The sequence below is a fragment of the Oryx dammah genome, unplaced genomic scaffold (assembly GCF_014754425.2).
Source record: "Oryx dammah isolate SB20612 unplaced genomic scaffold, SCBI_Odam_1.1 HiC_scaffold_13, whole genome shotgun sequence".
Lineage (NCBI taxonomy): Eukaryota > Metazoa > Chordata > Mammalia > Artiodactyla > Bovidae > Oryx > Oryx dammah.
In genome coordinates, this window is record NW_024070197.1 from 3,492,692 (window position 1) to 3,515,161 (window position 22,470).

Below are 22,470 nucleotides of genomic sequence, written 5' to 3' on the forward strand. Positions count from 1 at the left end.
ACACACACACACACACACACACACACACACACACACACCCCTTTGCCCCTGCTCTTCCCTCCTAACACACACACACACACACACCCCTTTGCCCCTGCTCTTCCCTCTTTCCACTGGTTCTTCATTCAGGTTAGAAGGTCAGAGGTCATCTCCCCAGAGGTCCGCCGTTCCCTGGGCTCCATCTGCACAGCTCCCCACAGTTCTCTTGGAAGCCCTTATCAGTACCTGATGTTGTGGTGCAGACTGGTTTATTACCTAGGGCAGCGAGGTTCTGGTGGAGCTTTTGGTGATGTGGAATGTTCTAGATTTGTGCTGTCCAGCCGGGTAGCCACCGGCCACAGGGGGATACTGGGCACTTAAAACAGTGTGACTGAGGAGTGTTTAATCTTATTCCCGTTTTAATTATTTTATCATGAACGTGTTATTCTCCGTTTCAGTGGGAGTGCCGCCTGGGGCCCGTGGCTACACCGTGTCAGCCGGTGCCGAGTGGCAGTCCCGGGTTCCCGCAGAGTGGCTTTCCTCTTCTCACGTACCCGGGGCCTCACGCTCGCTCCGGCAGTGTTCAGTGAATGAGTGCACATAGGGGTCCCCGAAGACCCCCGGGTAGAGGGCAGCTTGTCATCTCCCGCCCCTGGCTCTTCTCATGAGTGTCTTGCTTGGCTTTTGGGCCCGTGTCCCCTGAAGTGGGGCTCTGCCTTCTTCCACTCTGAGCCAAGATGCCGCCCTGCTTCCCGGACTCTCCCACCCCACCAGCCTTCCCCATACAGACAGCCCCACTCTCTCCAGTTCCACAAACTCACATTTATTCACAGACGGACAAAGGGACAGGGACAGACCTTTGCTCACTGGGGACTGCCCCCCACCCCAGGATCCGGCAGTTCCAAAGAGGTGATGGTGTCCAGTGTGTGAAACAGGGAGGCAGCCAGGCTTGGGGGGAGTCCCCCCTTTCAGTCTCCATCCGTCTGGCCAATGTCCTCCGCCTCTGACTCAGAGTCCTGCCTTCAGACGTGGGGCAAGCAGTTTCTAACCAGCATCAGGGGCCTGGGGGTGGGCAATGGGGACGGAGGGGTGTCCAGCCCCCGCCCCTAGTGTCGAGGGCTGGAAGGGGAGGGTGGGTTCACAGAGGAGGCTCCTCTCCCTTCACTTCCCTCCTCCATGCTGCAAACCGGGGGGGCAGCTCCCACGGTGGGGCTGAGGGGGTGGGTGCGGGTCAGGAGGCCAGGCCCCCCAGACCACGCAGGTGAGCCTTGCTCTCAGTCTCCTCTTCCTCCATCTCGAAGGCCGAGTGGTCTTGGCTGTCGAAGCAGGAGGCGCTGAGGAAGACAGGGGGTGCTGCCACTGCCGGCGACTGGGGCGGGGACCCAGGGGACGGCGGCTCTTCCTTGATGTGGGCGAGGGGCAGCAGGAGCCCCTCGGCCTCCTGGCCTGCGGGGGGCGGTGGGGCACGCGGTGGCGAGGCCGGGACCTGCAGCGCCTGCTGCGCGGCAGCGGCCCGCTCCAGCTCGGCGCGGTGGCAGCGCTGGTGGCGCAGCAGGCTGTAGGCGCGGGAGAAGCGGCGCGAGCAGTGCGGGCAGGGGTGCGGGGCTGGGCCCCCCGCGTGCACCTGCGCGTGGCGGGCCAGGTCGGCCAGCCGCTTGAACTCCCGCTGGCAGCGCACGCACTGGAAGGGCCGCGCACCCGAGTGGGTCACCCCGTGCTGCCGCAGGTGTGCCCGACGCCGGAAGCCCTTGCCGCACTCGGGGCACCAGAAGCGGGGCTCGCCGGCTGGGGCCCGGGCCGGGGCCGCCTCACCTCCGTTCTGCCCGCCTGGCCCGCCCTCTGCCCCTTCGCCCCCCTCTGGCCCCCTCCCTGAGGTCCGGCCACCTGCCGCCACCGCCTTGTCGTCCTTCTTGGCCGCCGCGGGCAGCGGGGCCAGCAGGCTGAGTGCGCCGTGGACGCGGCGGTGCTGGCGGAGGTAGGAGGCCAGGCGGAACGCCAGGCCGCAGTCCGTGCACACGAAGGGGCGGTCGGTGGAGTGGACCAGCCGGTGGCGGGACAGCGACCAGGGCCTGGCGAAGGCCTTGAGGCAGATGGAGCACTGGTGGCGCTTGGGGCGCGGCGGGGGCCCCCCCTCGCCCTCCTGGTCGCCCTCGGGGCGCAGGCACGGGTGCGCTTTGAGCTCGCCCTTGGTGGCGAAGGCCTCCCGGCAGCGGAGACACAGCAGCGTCCAGTCGGCCTGCAGCAGGACCTGCTTCTCCTCCTGCCGCCCGGCTGCCAGCGCCAGCTCGGCCCTGAGCTCCGCCGCCCCGGCCTCGGCCTCAGCCCCGGCCCCCTCTGGCTCGCGGGGTCCCGCGCTCGAGGCGGCCGCTGGCGTGCCCGGCTCCCCCGCGGCCCACGGCTCGGGCCGCGGCGCTGCCGCCTCCTCTGCCGCCGCGCCTTCCTCCTCGGCTCCGGCGCCCGGCGGCTGCTCGGCGGCCTTGTCCTGCGGGCCCCAGCCGGACTCGGCTGCCTCCTTGGCCGCCCTGTCGATGGCCAGCTCGACGCCGCCTCCTGCGTGCTCCTGGGCCAGGTGGCGCCGGAGTTGTGCCGGCTCGGGGAAGGTGCGCGGGCAGGCGGCGCAGCGCAGCGGGGGCTGCGGCCCATGGCCACGCAGGTGGCGGGAGAGGTGGGCCGGCCGGCGGAAGGCCTTAGGGCACAGGGGGCAGGCGTGGGGCCGCAGGCCCGAGTGGCTCAGGCGGTGCCGAGAGAGGTAGTAGGGGAAGCGGAAGAGGCGGCCACACGTGGGGCAAGGCAGGGGCGCCCGGGGGGCTCCAGCGCCCCCCCGGCCACGGCCACGGCCCCTCCCACGGCCTCGGCCCCGGCCCCGGCCCCGGCCCCGGTGAGGTGGGCTGCCCTGGGCTGGTGGAGGGGGCTGCGGATCCATGTCTGTAAAGAGAAAGGGAAGAGACAGAGATATTGTTGCGGGGGCTAGGGGTGGCGTTGGGGGGCGGTGCGGAAATGCAGAGACAGCGATGGAGAGACAGAGAGGGTCAGAGGCTTAGCGGGGCAAAAGAGGGAGAGACAGACGCAGGAAAGGGGCCGGGGTGAGAGGCAGAGACCTGAAGCAGCAGGAAGATGGGACAGCGAGAAGCAGAAAGCAGGCGAGAGATGGGGACACCCAGCAGAGACAGAGATGGAGAGAAAACAAAGAGATGCAGGCAGAGATGGGGCCAGCACAGAGGCCAGCGGGACCATGGCAGGATGGAGCGAGGGAGCGACAGGGAGACCGAGCCGGGGACAGACAGAAGAAACGGGCAGGATGGAGCGAGGGAGCGACAGCGAGACCGAGCCGGGGACAGACAGAAGAAACGGGGGGCAAAGTCGCTGAAACGCTTTTCCTCGGGGGGGGAGGGTACCCAGCGGAGCCTGCCGGGAGGGGCCAGGACACGGTCCCCGGTGCCAGAGAGGAGGGGGTGGGAGGCAGAGTCCGGAGGCCCCGGAAATGGAGTGTGGGTGCCCGGGTGGCCAGAGGCTGGGAGAGGCCGGGATAGGAGGGCTGGGAGTCCTGGGCCGGGAGGGGGCTCAGGGGCCCGGATTCCGGGGTCTGGGGGTGCGCGCGCGCTGGGGAGGAAATGCTGGGGACCGGCATCTAGACTTGAGTACCTCGGGTGGGGGTGTGGATTCCGGGGTCCCTGGGGGTGGAGAGGGCTGGGGGAGGGGGCCGGGCGCCTGAGACAAGGGAGAGTAGGGGGCTGGGGGCCCGGGCCTGGACGACCCCCACCCGAGGAAGGCCGCTGGGGCTGGGTGGGGAGCCCCCGGCCCCGGAGTGGGGCCCGTCCCCCCGCCGGGCCGAGCCCTCGGCCCCCCGCGGGCGTGATCAGCAGAATCGGGGCGGCGGGTCGCGGCCTCGCCGGCAGGGTTCTGAGCCCTGGGCCCGCGGCTCGGCCCCGCGGCCCGGCGCCCGGCCCTTACCTCCGCGCCCTCCGCCTCTCCGCTCCTTTCTTCCTTCCCCGCGGCCGGCCGAGCGCGGACGGTGGTGGCGGGGAGGCAGGGCCCCCGAGCGCGGTGGGGGCGGGGGCGGGGGAGGAGGCCGCCTCGGTGTCGCCGCCTAAGCCTTCCCCCCGGAAACCCGGCTCCCAGCCCGCGCCTGGAAGGGGAAAAAGCTGGCGGGGAGGCCGGAAGCGGGTGGACGCGGGGACCCAGGAGGCGGGGACGCAGGGCGGCTCGGACGCCTGGGTCCTCTAAGGGGAGGGGGCTGGGGGCCCGTCCTCTGCCTCCAGGAGGTCAGCCCCCACCTCTCACAACACACACACCCATTCATTCCTTCAACACTTGCACATTCATCAGGCCCTGTCTGCGCCAGGCACTGTGCGGGGCGACGCGGGTGGCCGGGAAGGATGGTGAATGCGGCCCCGAGTGACAGGCGACGGGAAGTCTCCGCAGTCGGGACGGGAACCTGGCTGCAGCCGTCACGCGGCTGCCGGAGAAGGCGACGTTCCCTCTGTGCGCCTCAGTCTCGCCCTCCGTGATTAACCCTCCCGTGGCTATCCACTTGACGCTAAGAAACCAGTTACTCATTGTGCTACGTACTTTCACTCCATCCGAAGCCACCAGTGTTTATTGAGCACCTACTGTGAGCTAGCTCTGTCCTTGGTGCTGGAGCTGAAGTAGCAAAGACAGAGGCCACCGGACCCAGTGCACAGGGAGCTCCCGGTCTAACGGAGCAGGAGGCCCTCCTGCCCTCCTGGAGAGTGTGCTCCAAGGCGGGAAACAGGATGCCGTGGAATTACGGGAGCAGACTCGCCTCTGAGTGAGAGTGACCCCTGAGGGCTCCTGGAGGCAACAGTGTTTCTGCTGAAACCTTCAGGATGAAAACCAAGAGTTAGAAATGGGAAGAGGAGCAAATGGAAATAGGAAAGAAATATACTAGCGCTACTCAGAAACATGTCAGGAGAGGTGTCTGTATCACGTTAATTGTTGCAGTATTGTGCCTTACTTCAGGGGAAGTGAACTAAATGCCCATCGGTCAGGGATTTGAGTGATAAATCTACTCAGCGGAATGCTGTGTGTTCATAAAAGAAAGAACAAAGAAGTTCGCTGTGTAAAAATATGGAAAGGTTCCAAGTGATAACAGAGAAAAATGTGGAAGATGGAGCACAGCCTGCCCCATTTGCACTTATCAGCAGGCTGTGTCTGGGTGAACTGGGAGAACTGGGAGGAGAGGAAGAACTCGCAACATTGTCTAACTCCCAGGACTGAAAGTGACTACACTCTCTCCTTTTGTACTTTTGGAACTTGAAACCATAGTGAATGTGTTCCATACTTCACAAAGTAAAGAGAAAAGAAACAAATGGGGATAATAAAAAATAAATGATAACTTACAACGTAAGTGCTTTACAAAGGCAAACCCATTTGTTCCTCCTCGTGTTCAGTTCAGGTCACTTCAGTTGTGTCCGACTCTTTGCAACCCCATGAACTGCAGCACGCCAGGCCTCCCTGCCCATTACCAATTCCCGGAGTTCACCCAAACTCATGTCCATCCAGTTGGTGATGCCATCCAGCCATCTCATCCTCTGTCGTCCCCTTCTCCTCCTGCCCCCAATCCCTCCCAGCCTGTTGGGAAATGGGTAACATTACTCTCCCATTTCATAGAGCAGTAAAGTGAGGTCCTGAGAAGTTTCAAAGTGGTGGGTCTAAGTCTCTGTATCTCACAAAGAGATGAGAGAGATGATAGTGGGTGAGGAGCATGATTATTAAAAGCACTTGGTCGATAATGCTGTATTTTAATGATCAAAAGTCTAAACACATCCATGGAAACAATAAGCACCAAATTTGGGGTAGGGTGACCTCTGAGAAGGGAGAGACAGTCAGGGAAGGGGAGAGATCTATGGAATCAGGAGTACCTTATGTTTTAAAACTAGTAGTCAATCTATGAATGTGTGTGTGTATATTTTTATTTGTTAAAATACACATAACATAAAATTTACCACTTTAGAGACTTCACTGGTGGTCCAGTGGTTAGGACTCTGGGCTTCCACTGCAGGGGTTGTGGGTTTGACACCTGGTTGGTGAACTAAGATCCCACATACTTTGTGGTGCAGCCAAAAAAAATTTTAAAAAAAAGATAAAAATTTACTATTTTAGCCATTTGGAACTGTGTACAATTCAGTGATATTAAGAACATTCACAGAGTTGTACAACCAACTCCAGTGGCTAGTTCCAGAACTTTTTCATCACCCTGGACAGAAACCCAGATCTATTAATCTGTCATTCCCCATTCCCTTCTCCCCTCAGCTCCTGGCAACCAATAATTGTCTTCCTGTCTCGGTGGGCTTGTCTACTGTGGCTATTTCATATCAGTTGAGTCATCCAGTGTGTAGTCCTTTATGACTGGCTTCTTTCACTTACAATGTTTTCCAGGTTCATCCATGTGTAGCCTGTGTCAACACCTTATTGTGTTTTATTTGATTAGTTTTGGCAGCACTGGGTCTTTGCTGTGGTGAATGGGCTTCCCATTGCGGTGGCTTCTCTTGTTGCGGAGCACAGGCTCTGGGCATGCACGCTTCAGTAGCTGCCGCACACCGGCTCAGTAGCTACAGTTCACGGGCTCTAGAGCACAGGCTCAACAGTTGTGGTTCAAGGGCTTAGTTGCTCCACGGTATGTGGAATCTTCTCAGACTAGGGATTGAACACGTGTCCCTTGCATTGGCAGGCTGATTATTATTCATGGGTCACCAGGGAAGTCCAATGCTTCATTCTTTTTATGGCTGAATAATATTCCATGTATGGGTTACTGTATTTTGTTTATCCATTCATTTGTTCATGAACCTTAGGTAGTTTCTACCTTTGGACTGTTGTGAACAGTACTGTTAAGAGCATTCGTTACCTGTAAAGTTTTTGTTTTAATGGCTGTTTTCGATTCTTTTGGGTACATACCTAGGTGTGTGTGCTATTATTTTATTATGTATATTTTAAAGCCTTAAAGTATTTTTTCCTAAATAAAGAAACGAATTCAGGAATGAAGGTGAGGGAAAGGAGTTTCAGAGGGATCAGCGTGCTGTCCGTATGTGCAGGCGGCGGCCGTGGGAATCCGTGCCTTGGGGGACACGTGGGGCCTTGGATGGGGGCATGGCGAGAGCAGCACGAGCAAGGACGTCCGGCCTCCAAGTCCAGGCTGAAGGCCGGACGCATTCCGAGTGTACTGAGGAACCATTGAAAAGGTTTTCAACTGGAGAATCACATGATCCGATTAGTGTTTTAGAGAAATTCCTGTGGGACCCGCGCGGAGGCCGGGCCGGATGCAGGGGAGATGGAGGAGCAGAACAGGGAGGGGGCGGGGACCAGGTCCAGGTGAGTGAGGAGGCCTGGGCGGGGCCGGCTTGGGCTGGGGGCGGGACCCTGGGCAGGGGCGGAGTCCCCGGGTTGGGGGCGGGTCCTGGTACTGATTGGCCCAGCTCTGCCCTTCTGGGTGCCACTCCCGCCGCCGCCGCCTCCTCATTGGCTTCCCTGCTTCGAGGCCCCGCCCCTCCCTGGAGTCCGGTCTCCAGCACTTGGAAACCGCAATCACTTTTGCTCCCGCGCTGAACACGGTCCCAGGGCTCTCAGCTTTTCCTCCTTACCTTCCTAACCTACACCCCCGCTCCCCTCCCTACCTGCCTGAACCCTGGAGCCTCCCTTAACGGATTCCAGCCTTTCTCCCTCTGCTCCATCCTCACCGCGCTCTTGGCTCGTTCACTCTCAGGCCTTGGCACGCGCACTTTTCTGCCTGGAATGCTCTTCTCCTAGGTTGTCATATGCGACTCTGTGACCCCATGGACTGTAGCCCGCCACTTTCCTCTGTCCATGGGATTCTCCAGGCAAGAATACTGCAGTGGGTTGCCATTTCTTTCTCCAGGGGATCTTCCCAACCCAGGGATCGAACCCGCTTCTCCTGCACGGCAGGCGGATTCTTTACACATGGGAAGCTCTCTCCTGGGTTGCCATCATGTTTTCCTTACTTCCCTCGTTTCTTACAGATCTCCTCAGAGACATCTGTTCCGTCCACCTTAGCTCAGATAGCCCTTTGGGGAATTCCCTGGCAGCCCAGTGGTTAGGACTCCTCCCCTCCATGGCAGAGGCATCGGTTCGATCCCTCATGGGGGAGCTGTGATCCCACAAGCCGCGAAGCGCGGTCAAATAAATAAATAAAAATTAAGAGCTCTCCTGTCACCATCTAGTCCTTGCTCGGTCCTAATTTTCAACATTGTACGTATCACAAATATCAGTCTGTGTATCAGTTGCCCACTGATTGCCTATTTCCCCTTCCACTGGAGTATAAACGCCCGAGGGCGGGGGGTTTCTTCACCTGTTTGTTCACCCGCTTTACCCTAGTGAGCGTCTCACGTCGGGCAATATTTGTAGGTGAATAAGGAGAGCCGAGGGGCTTCCCAGGTGGCGCTATTGGTAAAGAACCCACTGGCCAATGCAGGAGACGTTCAGAGACGCAAGTTCGATCCCTGGGTGGGGAAGCTCCCCTGGAGGAGGGCATAGCAACGACCTTCAGTATTCTTGCCTGGAAAATCCTTTGATCGAGGAATCTGGCGGGCTACAGTCCAGGGGGTCGCAAAGAGTGGGACACGACTGAGGCGACTTAGCGCGCACACAAAGAGGGACGCGGGGTGAGGAGGACGCCGTTTTGCAGTGGGGGCGCCCTGGAAGGGAAGACTACCGTGGGGAGGGGGGAGATGCGGAGCGCAGGTGAGCGGGTCTGCGCGAGGGAGTCAGCGCCGCCCACAGAGGCGTGGGAGTCGCCGGCGTCTGGCTAGTAATTGACGCTCCGGAACCTGTGAGATCGCCCCCAGGGTAAAACCCACCCCTTCAGCCTCTGAGCCTCAGCTGAGCATATCGATAAAATGGGGTCTCCGTGTCACGAGTAGGGGACCAGGTCCAGGCCACCCCCTGGCACTGGGGAGCATTCGGGAAAGGGGGTGAATTCCTTTCACTACCGTCTCGGAAGAGAAAGGATTGGTGTGCAGGTGAGGTGGGAGGGAGGTCCCTATTCATCACCCTACTGCCAGGCGGGGGTCTCCATGACAACCCTGGCATGTTTCCAGGCCTTCTGCTCTGCAGGCCGAGGGGGTCTCCAAGTGGGCGGGTCTTGTCCCTGGGGGCGGTACCTGTACCTAAGGAGGTGGGTCTTGTTTTTCCAACTCGGAGGAATACATACATACATATATATATATATATATATATATAAACGCCAAATGGGTGAGTCTGCTTCCCCTTGCTGAGTAGTGGGGGTAGAGAGGAGAGGTTGAGCATTCCCAGGGGCCGACCTGCCACCTTTCCAAGTGGGCACGTATGGATCTCCAGGCAAAACGTCTTTCTTGAATGACAAGCTCCCACTTGTTTGCCCTCAAACTTATCTCCTTCCTTTAAATGTTTTTTTTCCTCTGGGAAGTATATGACGTATCGGTGTAAAGGGCATGATAAAAACGCACAATTTAACAAAGAACTATAAAATTATCAGCAGATTAAGAAAAGGAATGTTGGCAGCTGCCCCAGAGCCCCATAGAAGGTTCCACTGTGTCCCACCCCGAGGTTAACCCATCTATCCACACTGTTGTGTTTTACAGGGGAAAATAAAAGTTTTCCTCTAGATGGCTCACACCCACAGGGCGTCCTAAACAACATTACAGTTCAGTTTTGCTTGCTTCCATGTGGTAGATTCGGAAAGGGACTCTACCTATCTGGTTTCTTTGGCCTGGCTTCTTTGTAACTTTCCCTTGTGTAACTATGTGTCTCTGTACTCATGCATTCTCTTCCTGTACAGTATTTATGGATTTATCTAGCTGGGTTGGGTCTTTGTTGCGGCAGGTTCCTTGTGGCATGTGGGCTTAGGTGCTTAGGACATGTGGGATCTTAGTTCCCCCACTGGGGATGGAACCTGTGTCCCCTGCAGTGCAAGGCAGATTCTTAACAACTGGGCCTTCAAGGAAGTCCCTATAGTATTTCATAGCATAATATTTGTTGTTGTTGTTCAGTCGCTAAGTCACGTCCAACCCTTGTGCAATTATGTGGACCCATGTAGCCCACCAGGCTCCTCTGTCCATGGGGATTCTCCAGGCAAGAACACTGGAGTGGGTTGTCATTTCCTTTTCCAGGGGATCTTCCCAACCCAGGGATTGAACCCGGGTCTCCTGCATTGCAGGAGGATTCCTCGCCATCTGAGTCACCAGGGAAGCCTGGATAAATAAACCACCTTTTATTTATTCACTGTATTGGTGATGAATGTCTCAGTCCATTCAGGCTGGTATAACAAAATACCACAGACTGGGTGGCTTATAAACAACAGAAGTTTATTGCTCACGGTTCTGGAACCTGGAAGTCCAAGGTCAAGGTGCCAGCATTTGCCTTCTGCTGAGGGGCCTTGTTCACTGCTGTGCCTTCCCGCTGTGGCCACGTGGGGTGGAAGGGGCTACAGTTTCTCTGGAGTCCTTTCAGTTACAAAGAAGCCCTTTATGAGGCACGAATCCCATTCTTGGGGGCTCCACCCTCATGACTTAAGCACTGTCCAAAGACTCCACCTCCAAATAACATCACATTCATTGGGTACTAAGATTTCAACATATGAATTTGGGAGGACACGCTCAGATCATAGCAATGGGTATTTCAGTGGTTCTGAGTTCAGGGTTTCTCTAGGGTTCAGGCCTATCAATAGCAGAGCCTTATTAAAGTGTGCCATTGAGGGCAGGAGGAGAAGGGGGCAAGAGGATGAGATGGTTGGATGGCATCACTGACTCAATGGACAGGAGTCCGAGCAGACTCCGGGAGACAGTGGAGGACAGGGAAGCCTGGCATGCTGCAGTTCGTGGGGTCAGACATGACTTAGCGACTGAACACCACCACCTCCCAAGCATCTCAAATTTAAGAAGCTCAAGATGACACTCGTGACCCCTCTAGCCACTACCTAAACTTGCTTTCTCTACATTTTCGGCCCCACCACGAAACCAGCCCCCACCCCAATTCCTCCTTTTCCATTAAACACACACACACAACACAGTCTCCCTCATCCCACCTCCAGGATTCGTCTCGGCCGCCCCCCTCCCAGCTCTGTCCACCGCTCGGCTCCAAGCCTGCACGTCTCTCTCCTGGTGGACTCCAGTAGCCTGCTCTGCACTCCCTCAGCCCCCTTCTCCACTCAGCAGCCAGAGGGACCCATGGAAAGTGGAGCAGCGGTCGCATCCCTTCACACTTAACAGTCGTGCTTATCAGTGTCCACGGAGCACAGTCAGATGCCTATGTCAGCCCGGGGTCTGCGTGCCCTGGCTCCTGCTCACCTCTCCACCTCCTCTCACCAGCCCCTCCCCTCCTGGGCTGGCCCAGCTGTCCACTTGGCCGGCCCATCCTCACCCTCTGGTCTCAGACCAGGTGTCACCTCTGCAGAGAAGCACCCCCCCTCCCCCACCAGACCACTCCACCTAAGGTGACACAGCCCAGCCATTTGTTTTCTTAGGGAGTAATTTTGTTCGCTGCTGGATCCCCAGGGGGAATTACAGTGCCTGGCACTCAGTATAGGAATAAAATCTAGTGTGTAGAAGACAGTGTGAAAAGTCTGCTCACTCTCAGAAGGGCGGATCCTAATCTAGGGGAAGGATGCTAAGGGACAAATTTGGTTGCCTGGGAGACAGCACCTAAGGGGCGGGGCCTTTAGGTGTTTAGAGGGTGTGTCCTGTGGGATTGAGGGTTTCTAAAGCATGTGTCTGGTCCCAGGGGGCATGTCCATCCGTTGGGGGTGGATTTTGCTTTTCAGAGGCAGGGTTCCACTCGGATGAGATCTAAACCATCCCTGACATTAAAAGAGTCATACACTGGGACTTCCCTGGCAGTCCAGTGGTTAAGCCTCCACGCGCCCAGTGTAGGGGACACGGGTTCGATCTCTGGTCGGAAAAATTAAGATTCTCACATGCCACGAGGTGGTAGGCAGTCTCTGTGAGGGAGTGGAGGACTCGAAATGTCTCCGGCGAAAGGAAAGCTCTGTCTTTGTCTGTCTCCCAGCCCTAATTCAGGGAGGGAGAAGCCCCCACGTCCCTAAAAACCAAGGATCAGGACATGAGACGGGAGCAGCTGAAAGGACAGCGTTTATTGGGGTCCAGGAGAAGCTGGGGAGTGGGGCGAGGGGGCGAGGTCAAGGCTCACAGGGGACACCTCCCCAGCCAAACCCCCCTTCCCCTTGGCGCTGGGAAGAACACGGAGACAAACTGACGGAGATGGAAAGACTGACAGGTGCTAGAGCAGAGCGAGAGGGGCACCCCGGTGAACCCCACGCCCCACTCTCGAGCTCACAGAGCGGGGGATGACGCGGACCGGCCCCCACGCTGGAGGGAGGCGGGGAATGTCTGCCGTATTCGCTCTAAGGAGTGGGGTGCAGGCCGCAACCCGCACCCGCCCATTCCAGCGGGCAGGGGGTGGAGTCTACGTGCATCCGGATCAGTCCATCCTACAGGGGGCGGGGGGTGTCGGATTCTGAACCAGCCTATTCTAAGTTTTGAGGGGCGGGGAAGATCATTAGGGTCCATCCATTCCGAAGTAGGGGAGCGAGACCGGGCAACTACCCTGGTCCTCTTTCCACCCAGGGTATAAGTGACAAGGGAGGAGGCAGATTCCGGCTATATCTGTTATCTGGGGGCACCAGTGATTCCTGGTGGGTGGCATTTGGGGGGGATCCAGGGAAATCCGGGGACATGGTTCCCCCTATTCTCCAGATCTAGGTGGTTGGAATGATGGCTCTTAGGAAGAGGGGCAGTCTTCCCTGGGGTGGGGAAGGGGGTGCCCATCTTTTATTATTAGGGCCCTCAAGAGGAGAAGGACTTGTGGAGACCCCTTTGTCATCCCCAGGTCCCCACATCTTAGAGGCCGATTGACTTGGGGGTGCTCAGCACGTGATCCAGGGGCCTCGAGGTTAGGAGTCTCTCCATAGATCCGGGACCCTCGAGGTTAGTCTTGCCGCCCACCAGCTGAGGGGCCCGTGCAGGCGCTGGGTGGTCCCCTGTCCTCCAGGGTCCCCTCTCCCCAGGGCCCGTGCCTGGCTCTGGAGGGCCAGTGGGGAGCCTCGCTTGTGGTCCCTAGGTGCCCGGGGCCCGGGGCCTGAGCCCAGCCCGCCGGGGAGGGGAGGTCGGACGGCGGGGCGCGCGGCCCGGCCGCGTCAGTCCATGCCCCGGTGCAGCTTTAGGTGTCTGGAGAGGTTGCTGAGCGTGATGAAGCCTTTGCCGCACACGTGGCAGGGGAAGGGCCGCTCGGCGCCGTGCAGCAGCCGGTGGCGCTTGAGGTAGCACTCGTGACGGAAGAACTTGCCGCACTCCAGGCACGGGAACGGCTTCTCGCCCGTGTGCACCAGCACGTGCCGCTCCAGGTCGCGCGGCGAGCGGAACAGCTTCTCGCACTCGGAGCAGCCGAAGATCTTCTTGCCGCGGCCCGAGGCAGACGCCGGCTCCCCGGACGGGGACTCCCCCTCGCGGGCGGGCGCTGCCGCCGCCTCCACGCCGCCCGCGCCCGCGCCCTCGCCGTGGCTGGCGCGCCGGTGCTCCTCCAGGGCCGCCAGCGCCGCGTACAGCGCCCCGCAGTGGCCGCAGCCATAGGCCGCGGGGCCCGAGTGCGCCTCCAGGTGGCTGGCCAGCGCCGCCGCCGACGCGAAGAAGGTCCCGCAGTCGCACTGGTACAGCGTGTCTTCCGACGGCTCCGCGGGCGCCTCGCCGCCGCCCTCGGGGAGCAGCACCCCCAGCTCAGGCACGCCGCCCCCGGCGCGGCCCAGGAGCAGCCCGCCGTCCCAGGCTGGCTGAGCCTCGCCGCCCTCGCCGGCCACCCCGGGGGCCCAGGCCTGCGCCGGGGGCGCGCCGGGGCCCTGCAGATCATGGGTCAGCTTGTGCCGCTCCAGCAGCGCGGGCGCGTTGAAGTCGCGCTCGCAGCGCGGGCACTTGAAGGGCTTCACGTCGGTGTGCGCCGCCCAGTGGGCCGCCAGCTCACGGCCCTGGTCGAAGCGCCGCGCGCACGCGCCGCAAGCGAACGGGGGCAGGGAAGCCGCCGCGGCCTCGGCAAGCCCCCAGCTCCCAGCGCCGGCGCCTGCCCCCTCCGGACCCTCGCCGCTGGCTCCGGCCCCGCCCGCCCCCGCGCCCCCGCACACCGAGCAGGGCCCCACGTTGCAGCAGACCGAGCAGGGCGCGCTCAGGGCGGGCAGGCCTGGGCCGGGCTGCAGCGGGGACGGGAGCGCCCCACGATGCTGGCGCTTGAGGTGGCGGCCCAGGCTGGAGCGCGAGGAGAAGCGGAGCTCACAGACGAGGCAGCAGTACGGCTTTTCACCAGTGTGGACGACCTGCAAGGGTGAGGGAGAGCCCGGCATCAGGGCTCAGAGTCTGGCGCCGGGGACACAGTCTTGGCCTCCCAGAGGGACGCGGGGGAAGCCTCCGGCCAGGTCCACCGGGCCAGGATCTAGCTGCGACCCTCTCCTCATTCTCTGCGTCCGGCCATTGTCCGCATTCTTTTGGTCCCTCCAGCCTCAGGACTGGCTGTTCCCTTTTCCTGTTACGCTGTTCCCATGGCGAATTCCTGCTCTTCCCTCAGGTCTCAGCCGGAGCATCACCTTGCCCTGACTTTCCTACCTTGTCTGGTAGCCACTGGACTGGAAGAAGCACAAGCTGGAATCAAGGTTGCCAGGAGAAATATCAATAACCTCAGATATGCAGATGACACCACCCTTATGGCAGAAAGTGAAGAGGAGCTAAAAACCCTCTTGATGAAAGTGAAAGAGGAGAGCGAAAAAGTTGGCTTAAAGCTCAACATTCAGAAAACGAAGATCATGGCATCTGGTCCCATCACTTCGTGGGAAATAGATGGGGAAACAGTGGAAACAGTGTCAGACTTTATTTTGGGGGGGCTCCCAAATCACTGCAGATGGTGACTGCAGCCATGAAATTAAAAGACTCTTACTCCTTGGAAGAAAAGTTATGACCAACCTAGATAGCATATTCAAAAGCAGAGACGTTACTTTGCCAACTAAGGTCCGTCTAGTCAAGGCTATGGTTTTTCCTGTGGTCATGTATGGATGTGAAAGTTGGACTGTGAAGAAGGCTGAGCGCCGAAGAATTGATGCTTTTGAACTGTGGTGTTGGAGAAGACTCTTGAGAGTCCCTTGGACTGCAAGGAGATCTAACCAGTCCATTCTGAAGGAGATCAGTCCTGGGTGTTCTTTGGAAGGAACGATTCAAAAGCTGAAACTCCAGTACTTTGGCCACCTCATGCGAAGAGTTGACTCATTGGAAAAGACTCTGATGCTGGGAGGGATTGGGGGCAGGATGAGAAGGGGACGACCGAGGATGAGATGGCTGGATGGCATCACGGACTCGATGGAGGTGAGTTTGAATGGCCTCCGGGAGATGGTGATGGACAGGGAGGCCTGACATGCTGCGATTCATGGGGTCGCAGAGTCGGACACGACTGGACTGAGCTGCACTGGGAGCCCAGAGCTTTCCCCCTTTCCTCCTTCATAGCAGATGTTATTAGTGCTGTTGCTGTTTAACTTCCTTCCCCAAATCTCTTCCTTTCTAGATCACCCTCGCCTGTGAATCTGCTGACTGTCTACCTGGCTATGGACCACTTTCAATGGAATGTAAGTTCTCTGAAGGCACGGACTTCATTGATTTCATCCTGGTAGCCTCGGGGTTGGGAACTGGGAAATCAGTTGATAAATAATTGCTGAGTAAAGGAATTAAGTACATATATGGTAAACCTATCTTTAAAAACTGTACGGGAAGATGAACACAAAGTTGCAGATGCTGGCATATGAGCAGAGGCACAGGACAGGGAAGGGGCAAATTTACTGTGAATGTTTTAGTTCCTGGGTTGGGTGGTGACTCAAAGAGAAACACCTCATGGTTTCACTGGTCAGGATGCTTCGATGGGGAGGGAGGGAGAACTTTTCTCAGGGGCCAGCTGTCTGCTATTGCCCACAGTGGGTCTCCGGGACTCCGAGGGCAAGTCCAGCACAGTGAGGCCAGCCTAGGGCCGGCCTGCAGGACTCACCTGGTGATGCAGCAGGCCGGTGGAATCTCGGAACCCCTTGGGGCAGGCGGAGCAGCGGTAGGGTCGCTCGCCGGTGTGCGAGCGCAGGTGGTTGGCCAGGTTGAAGCTGTGCTTGAAGCCCTTGCCACAGCGCGGACACGCGTGGGGTTTGAGCGCAGTGTGCCGAGCGAAGTGGCGCCGCAGATCCGAGCGGTAGCGAAAGCTCTTGCCACACTCACTGCAGTGAAACGGGACGCGGTGGGCAGCAGCGGGCGGAGCAGGGGCCGGGGCCGGGGCCGGGGCCCGGGCGGGGAGCGGGGGCGCTGGCAGCGGCGCGTCATCCATGGCGGCGCGGTGCAAGGGCAGTGGCGGGTGGGGGCTCTCTCTGGAGCAGGGAGACATGGAGGGGGGTGAGGGAGTCACCTCCCCATCAGCCTCCCCAATTAGGCTCCTTGGACTCAGAGACCTGCCACTTGTCCCTAGAAATCCTGCCAACTACCTCCTAAACCACGCCCATCTGTCAAAGGCTACGCCCACTGCTCATAAAACCCCTCCCACTCTCCTTGGACCTCCCCCACCCCCCACCCCCCACCTGCCTATCTTCCCAATCACTTCTAAGCTGGACTCCCACCCTGCTCCAAGCCCCACGCACTGTGATTAAGCCCCGCCCACTCGCACTCAGGCCCCACCTACTCCTTCCAAAGTCTCCTTGTTCCTGAAGCCTATTGTATTTCTGAAAGCCACCCCCTCTCTTCTTTGAAGATGAAAGTCATCTTCAGAGGAAGGCTGACATTCTTAGCCAATGAAAGAACAAAGATTTTGGGTTAAGGGCATATGAATCAACCTTCCAGGGTGACCATGACTATCCTCGAGAAAACCAACCCATTCTATTTCCATCCACAAAATAGGCTACTAGGAGGACCTACCTCAGGAGGTGGTGAGGACTAAGCAAAATTGTGGCCACACGCGCCAAGTGCTTACTGACCGCAAAGCAAAGACTCAACAGCTAAGCTGTTTTGATTAAATGATGTCTGCTAAATTCCTCCGAGCTTCCTCTTGAAGTCCCTATCTCCTCTCCAAGATCCACCTCCTAAATCCCGCTCACTTTTTCCTTAAGCTCAGGCTTTAGGTAAACCCCTTTCTTTCCAAGGCCCCATCACTCTCCCTCTCTTGCCACCTCAGCCATTCCTCTCTGACACCATCCCCATCTTCTCTAAGTCATTTCACCTGCAATTATAAAGACCTGCTATTTCCACTAAAGAGAAGCGAAGTCGCTCAGTCGTGTCTGACTCTTTGCGACTCCATGGACTGTAGCCCACCAGGCTCCTCCATCCATGGAATTTTTTAGGCAAGAGAACTGGAGTGGGTTGCTATTTCCTTCTCCAGGGGATCTTCCCGACCAGGGAATCGAACCCATGTCTCCCGCATTGCGAGCAGACGCTTTACCGTCTTAGCAACCAGGGAATCCCAATTTCCACCAGGGACTTTCCACTAAAGACGCCCCCAAATTACATGCTTAAACCCCACCCCCCTCCACTATGCCCATCACTTTCTGAAAGCTTCATCCCTAGACAAACTCCATCCCTTCTCCTAGCTCCTCCCACCTCCACACTGAACCCTTTTCCCCACTCAGCCCCAGTGCGGACCCTTCAAGCTAGGGCCCGCCCACCAGTCTCCCGGAGCCACGCCCCTTCGTAAAACCTCGCCCCGTGCCCAAGCTCCTCCCACTTCGACCACAGTCCCGCCCACTCGCCAAGTCACGCCCACTCAGCCTCCTCGTAGCCATCGCTCCGCCCCGGCGCCGCTAAGCCCCGCCTCCTCCCCACCCAGTCGCCCGCGGGGCTGGCCCCCCTCCCCGGTCCGTTCGGGGACCCAGGCCCCAAGAGCCGGCCTTTTGTGCCCCTCCCCCCGTCCCTGAGAGGTGCGGGCCCGGGAGCCCGGGGCAGGGGCAGGTCTGGCAGGGCCCGCGGCCCGGCGAGTCCACCTTACTCCCTCAGAGCGGGGTTTCTGGAGCCCTGAGGCGGCCCCGGGAGGCCGGGAAAGTCAATCGGCTTTCCTCTTTAATTACTTACACCTCCCTCTGGGCGCCGACATTTTGGGCAGCGGGGGTAGCGTCACTTCCACCCGGGGGGCCCCTCGACTTCCGCCTCGGCTCCCCTCTCCCCCGCACTCCCCCTTCCTCCCGCCTTCTTAGCTTCTCTCCTCCCCGCCGCCCTCCCTTCTCCCTCTTTCCCGTCCCTTTCCCAGCTCCTGGAGGGTAGAGAAGCCAGGGCGGCGCCATCTTGGGTGAGGGCATGAGGAAGGGGCGGGGCTTAGGGCGACCCTCGGCGCCATACAGACTAAGGGCAACAAGCTACGAGCGCGCGGCCTCATTCCGGCGTTGTCGACGCTGGTGGGTGTTAACAAAGATGAGGGCAGATTTGATTCCCTCGTCGCAGCCTCAGGCTTCTCCTGGGTAGGACGTCGAGTTGCCACATGAAAAAACAGACATTGAAGTTCGCCGCCTGCGATAGAGACAGGAGGAAGGAGCGGGCTCCATCTTGTGCTTTAGTCTTCCAGTGGGCTTTGAAGCCCATCGGGCGCCATGTTAACTACGGGAACCCGCCGCCATTTTCCCGCTTCTCCTCCTTTTGGTACCTTTCTTTGATTGGGTCGCCCGGCTGGGTCCTTTGTGGGAGGACGATATTTCTGTTTATAGGATGTGTTGGTGCGGTAATTTTTTCCCGCTCGGGGCCAGCGAGAGCGGCGGGTGCGCAGGAGCGGCCTGCCTACGGGGACGTTGCCTGCCCTTAGGACCCAGCGCGTGCCCTTTGTTCCCCGCGGGCCGAGCCGGGCCGGGCGGGGGCGCCGAGGGCGGGGCGTCCACTCCGAGGGGTGGGGCCGCGCGCGCGCCGCCGGGAGGCAGGGCCCCCCTCTCCCCCGCCCCTCCCGCACCCCGGCCTCGCGCCCCCGCGCGCGCACACTCGCGAGTCCAGGCGGCATGCAAATGAGGTACCCGAAAGGCGGGGGGCCCGAGTGGGGGGACGGGAGCGGGCTAGGGGAGGCCCGGGGCCGTGCGCGCCTGGAGCGCGCCCCCCACCTGCTCCGGCTCGCGCGACCGCCGAGGTGCGCGCGCCGACCTCGCGCCCCGCCGAGCCGGCCCTCCTGGCCGCGCGCGCGCGCAGACCCCCTTCCTGGCTCGGCCTAGCAGTCCGCGGCTCGGCGCCGCTCATTGGCCGCCGCCCCCGCAGGGCCCGCCCCGCGCGGTCGGGGCCGCCGGCCGAGCGCGCGCCTGCGCCGGGGGTGGAGGAGGGCGAGGGTCTAGGCCCTGTTCTAGAGACCCGGGTTCTGGCCTAGGCACCCCCCCCAAAAGAGGGAGCCGTGTGGTCACGGAGAAGTGGCTGCCCTTCTGTGGGTCTCACTCTGGGTGCCTGCTCTAATGGGGTGCACCTATGTGTTTCTCGCCCTTCACTTTAGTACACTCTAGTTCCCTTGTCCCAGGCCCTGGTGGTGGTGCTGATGGTAGATCGTTTGGTGCTTATTACAACCGGCAACCCTGCTATGTCCATTTTACAGAGGTGGGAACTCGCTCGGAGAGGCAAGGCCACTTGCTAGTTAACAGCAGAGCTGGATTCAAACGCAGGGCTAAGGGACCTCATGAGGTCCCTTGGGCCCATTTCTTATCACTCCCTGAGACACCGGGGTCCCTAAGATCAAGTCCTGACCCAGCCGCTTACCAGCAGAGGGAGTTGCAACTTGTGCCTTCGTTTTCCAAATTTGCAAAAAGGAGGTTATCAGAGGGTTGGTGTAAAGCTTAGTTACAAGCCATGATAAGAGCTAATATTGTCTAAGGACCTCTATGTATGAAAGTGTTAGTCGTGTCCGACTCTTGCGACCCCATGGACTGTTGCCCGTCAGGCTCCTGGGTCCATGGGATTCTACAGGCAAGAACACTGGAGTGGGTTGCCATTCCCTTCTCCAGGGGATCTTCCCTTCCCAGGGATGGCGCTCGGTTCCTCTGCATTGCAGGCGGATTCTTGACTGTCTGAGCCACCAGGGACGCCCTCTGCGTACTGAGCACTTTACGTATATTATCCTCATGACCCGTGTGTGCGAGTAGGTGCAAATACCCTGTTTTGCAAAGGCTTAGCTGCGGCTCAAACAGGTGAGCGCCTTGCCCAAGGCCACCACACAGAGAGTGAGTGACAGGCTCAGGAATCTGAGCTCCAGAGCTCTGATCAAACCTCTGGCTCCAGAGCCCAGGCTCTTAACACCTCTGACATACATCCTCATCCACAACTCACCTCGTCAGGAAGAGAGATAAAACATTTCTGAGGCCTTGCTGGCTCTTCTCTCTGTTCTGAGGCTCAAATACTGGCCTGCACCCTCAGGTGGACTCTGTCCCCCGAGGAAGAGTTTTCTTTATTTTTGCTGGTTGACCCTGAATGTCTAGGAGGAATTAGGTCTGGGAGACGCCTGTGGGGCTCAGGTGTTTAGCGACTGGTACAGAATTATCCTGCTATTTTACCCACTAGCTCGGCTTTAATTGCGCGTCCAGCGGATGTCGGCCATGCCCTGGTTGACAGACTGGAACCCAGCAAGTTGTCTGGGGGACTAGGGCTATTCCAGACCACCCTGCATTGACAGCTGCCCCTCTCTCCTCTTAGCCCGGCTCCAGTGCCCAGACCCAAGCCCCCCACTGCTCAATGGACACCCCCAGCCCAGACCCGTGGCCTTCGCCTTTGCCTGAGGAAGAAGAGAAACCTCTGGCCTTACCTCCTCCTGTTCCCCGGGGCCGCCGAGGCCGAAGTCTTGGGGGGGCCACCTCCTCCCACCGGACACTCAAGGCCTCCCTCCCGCGCAAGCGGGGCCGCCCCGCCAAGTCAGAGCAGGAGCCCCCGCTGGCACAGGGGGTGAGCGCCCCGGTGGGCAGTGGCGACAGCAGTGACCTCCTGCTGATCGACGATCAGGGTGTGCCCTACACGGTCTCCGAAGGGTCAGTGGCCGGCGGGCCCGAGAGCTCCGGCCCCGGCCCTAAGAAGGCCCCGCACTTCTGCCCGGTGTGCCTTCGGGCCTTCCCCTACCTCTCCGACCTGGAGCGTCACAGCATCTCACACTCAGAGCTGAAGCCGCACGAGTGCAAGGATTGCGGCAAGACCTTCAAGCGGTCCAGCCACCTGCGGCGGCACTGCAACATCCATGCCGGCCTGCGGCCCTTCCGCTGCCCGCTCTGCCCCCGCCGCTTCCGAGAGGCGGGCGAGCTGGCCCACCACCACCGCGTCCACTCCGGCGAGCGCCCCTACCAGTGCGCGGTGTGCCGGCTGCGCTTCATGGAGACCAACACGCTCCGGCGCCACGCCAAACGCAAGCACCCCGAGGCCATGGGGGCACCTCTGTGTCCTTCGGACCCAGAGCCTGAAGCGCGGTGGGACGACGATGGTATCCCGGCCACGGCAGGGGCCGATGACGACGAGGAAGAGCTGGAGGGGAAAGAGCTGGCCTGACCCACACCCCCGGCCACCGCTCCCTGGGCCAGGTTTAGAGCTAGGCGTGCCGCGGGTGCGGGACCTGGGCAGCGAGGCCAGGACGCCTTGTCTGGTGGTCTTTCCGTTGTGGGAGTGGGCTGAGGGTGCAGACCTCAACTTCTGGATCCTGCTGCCTTCTACCACCCTCCCCCGGACTGACAGGCCTGTGGAGGCAGGGACTGTGGAAATAAATCTCTGCCTACTGCCCACTGGTGTGCGTTCCCTCAGGGTCCCAGGGCTGGACCCCTTCTCCCTTCCAGTGTCCTTCCGCCGCTGCACCACCCCAAGCCACGTGCTTCATTAACTTGGCGCTAAAGAATGGGTTGGGAGAAGCCTCTGCCGCCGCTCCCATCTCCAGCGGACCCCAAAGCATTCCCCTTAAATGTCCACTCAAGTAAAACATAGAACCTTCCGTGCAAACGTGACCCTGAGTCCCCGTTCCCCGCGTCATTCTAACCAGATTCCATTCTAACCAGCCACCACTTTGGCCCATCTCTTTGTTCTGGAGCTGTTTGCAGAGACACAACGGAATTAAGAGTTGCGTGCTGTACTGACCACTCCAGTGTTCTTGCCTGGAGAATCCCAGGGACGGGGGAGCCTGGTGAGCTGCTGTCTATGGGGTCGCACAGAGTCGGACACTACTGAAGCGACTTAGCAGGAGCAGCAGCAGCAACTAGATAAGGAGTGACCTGGACCGGCAGATCTCTGGACGTTGCGGGGTTAGGTGATGGCTGTGGGCGGGGCCTAAGATAAGGGGGCTGAGGACGGGGAGGGGCTTAAGCAAGTGGGCGGGTTGGCGGGCAGAAATTGAGAGCGTTTAGAGGGAATGGATAGGTGGTTTATCCGACGGGAGGGGCTTCAAGGGGAAACTGCAGGAGAGCAAGGTGTTGGGACAGGTAGGACTGGACTGTGAGGATGCTGAGCGGTGGATATAACTGCTGTGCAGGCCAAGGGGAGAGAAGAGGGTCCTTAACAG

General features: G+C 59.6%; 3 protein-coding genes across 5 annotated transcripts; 1 reads left to right on the forward strand and 2 right to left on the reverse strand.

The window, feature by feature from the left end:
* Window positions 1-781: 781 nt before the first annotated feature.
* Window positions 782-4,023, reverse strand: ZNF579 (zinc finger protein 579). Of its 2 annotated transcripts, none has more exons than XM_040251949.1 (2): window positions 3,931-4,023; window positions 782-2,904 (listed from the first exon to the last, which is right to left on the reverse strand). In XM_040251949.1, the coding sequence occupies exon 2, from the start codon at window positions 2,900-2,902 to the stop codon at window positions 1,211-1,213; it is 1,692 nt and encodes a 563-aa protein (XP_040107883.1). In that variant the 5' UTR covers window positions 2,903-2,904; window positions 3,931-4,023; the 3' UTR covers window positions 782-1,210. The 2 variants fall into 2 exon arrangements, with proteins under 2 accessions (XP_040107883.1, XP_040107884.1); XM_040251950.1 differs by lacking the exon at window positions 3,931-4,023 and adding an exon at window positions 3,622-3,777.
* An 8,036-nt stretch (window positions 4,024-12,059) lies between these two features.
* FIZ1 (FLT3 interacting zinc finger 1) lies at window positions 12,060-18,310 on the reverse strand. The gene is made up of 3 exons (XM_040251951.1): window positions 18,063-18,310; window positions 16,012-16,375; window positions 12,060-14,305 (listed from the first exon to the last, which is right to left on the reverse strand). The coding sequence occupies exons 1-3, from the start codon at window positions 18,284-18,286 to the stop codon at window positions 13,142-13,144; spliced, it is 1,752 nt and encodes a 583-aa protein (XP_040107885.1). The 5' UTR covers window positions 18,287-18,310; the 3' UTR covers window positions 12,060-13,141.
* Window positions 16,252-21,701, forward strand: ZNF524 (zinc finger protein 524). Of its 2 annotated transcripts, none has more exons than XM_040251952.1 (2): window positions 16,252-18,623; window positions 20,637-21,701. In XM_040251952.1, exon 2 carries the CDS (start codon window positions 20,676-20,678, stop codon window positions 21,471-21,473), a length of 798 nt encoding a protein of 265 aa, XP_040107886.1. In that variant the 5' UTR covers window positions 16,252-18,623; window positions 20,637-20,675; the 3' UTR covers window positions 21,474-21,701. The 2 variants fall into 2 exon arrangements, with proteins under 2 accessions (XP_040107886.1, XP_040107887.1); XM_040251953.1 differs by lacking the exon at window positions 16,252-18,623 and adding an exon at window positions 18,846-18,981.
* Window positions 21,702-22,470: the final 769 nt, after the last annotated feature.

Bases quoted from the DNA above. Each gene is read 5' to 3' on its own strand.
- ZNF579 (XM_040251949.1), bottom strand. From the start codon at position 2,902: ATGGATCCGCAGCCCCCTCCACCAGCCCAGGGCAGCCCACCTCACCGG.
- FIZ1 (XM_040251951.1), bottom strand. From the start codon at position 18,286: ATGCCCTCACCCAAGATGGCGCCGCCCTGGCTTCTCTACCCTCCAGGA. The intron at 16,376-18,062 runs GTAAGTAATTAA...TCCCTGCTCCAG, and splicing joins GTCGGCGCCCAGAGGGAGGT to AGAGAGCCCCCACCCGCCAC. The intron at 14,306-16,011 runs GTGAGTCCTGCA...TCACCCTTGCAG, and splicing joins CCGGCCTGCTGCATCACCAG to GTCGTCCACACTGGTGAAAA.
- ZNF524 (XM_040251952.1), top strand. From the start codon at position 20,676: ATGGACACCCCCAGCCCAGACCCGTGGCCTTCGCCTTTGCCTGAGGAA.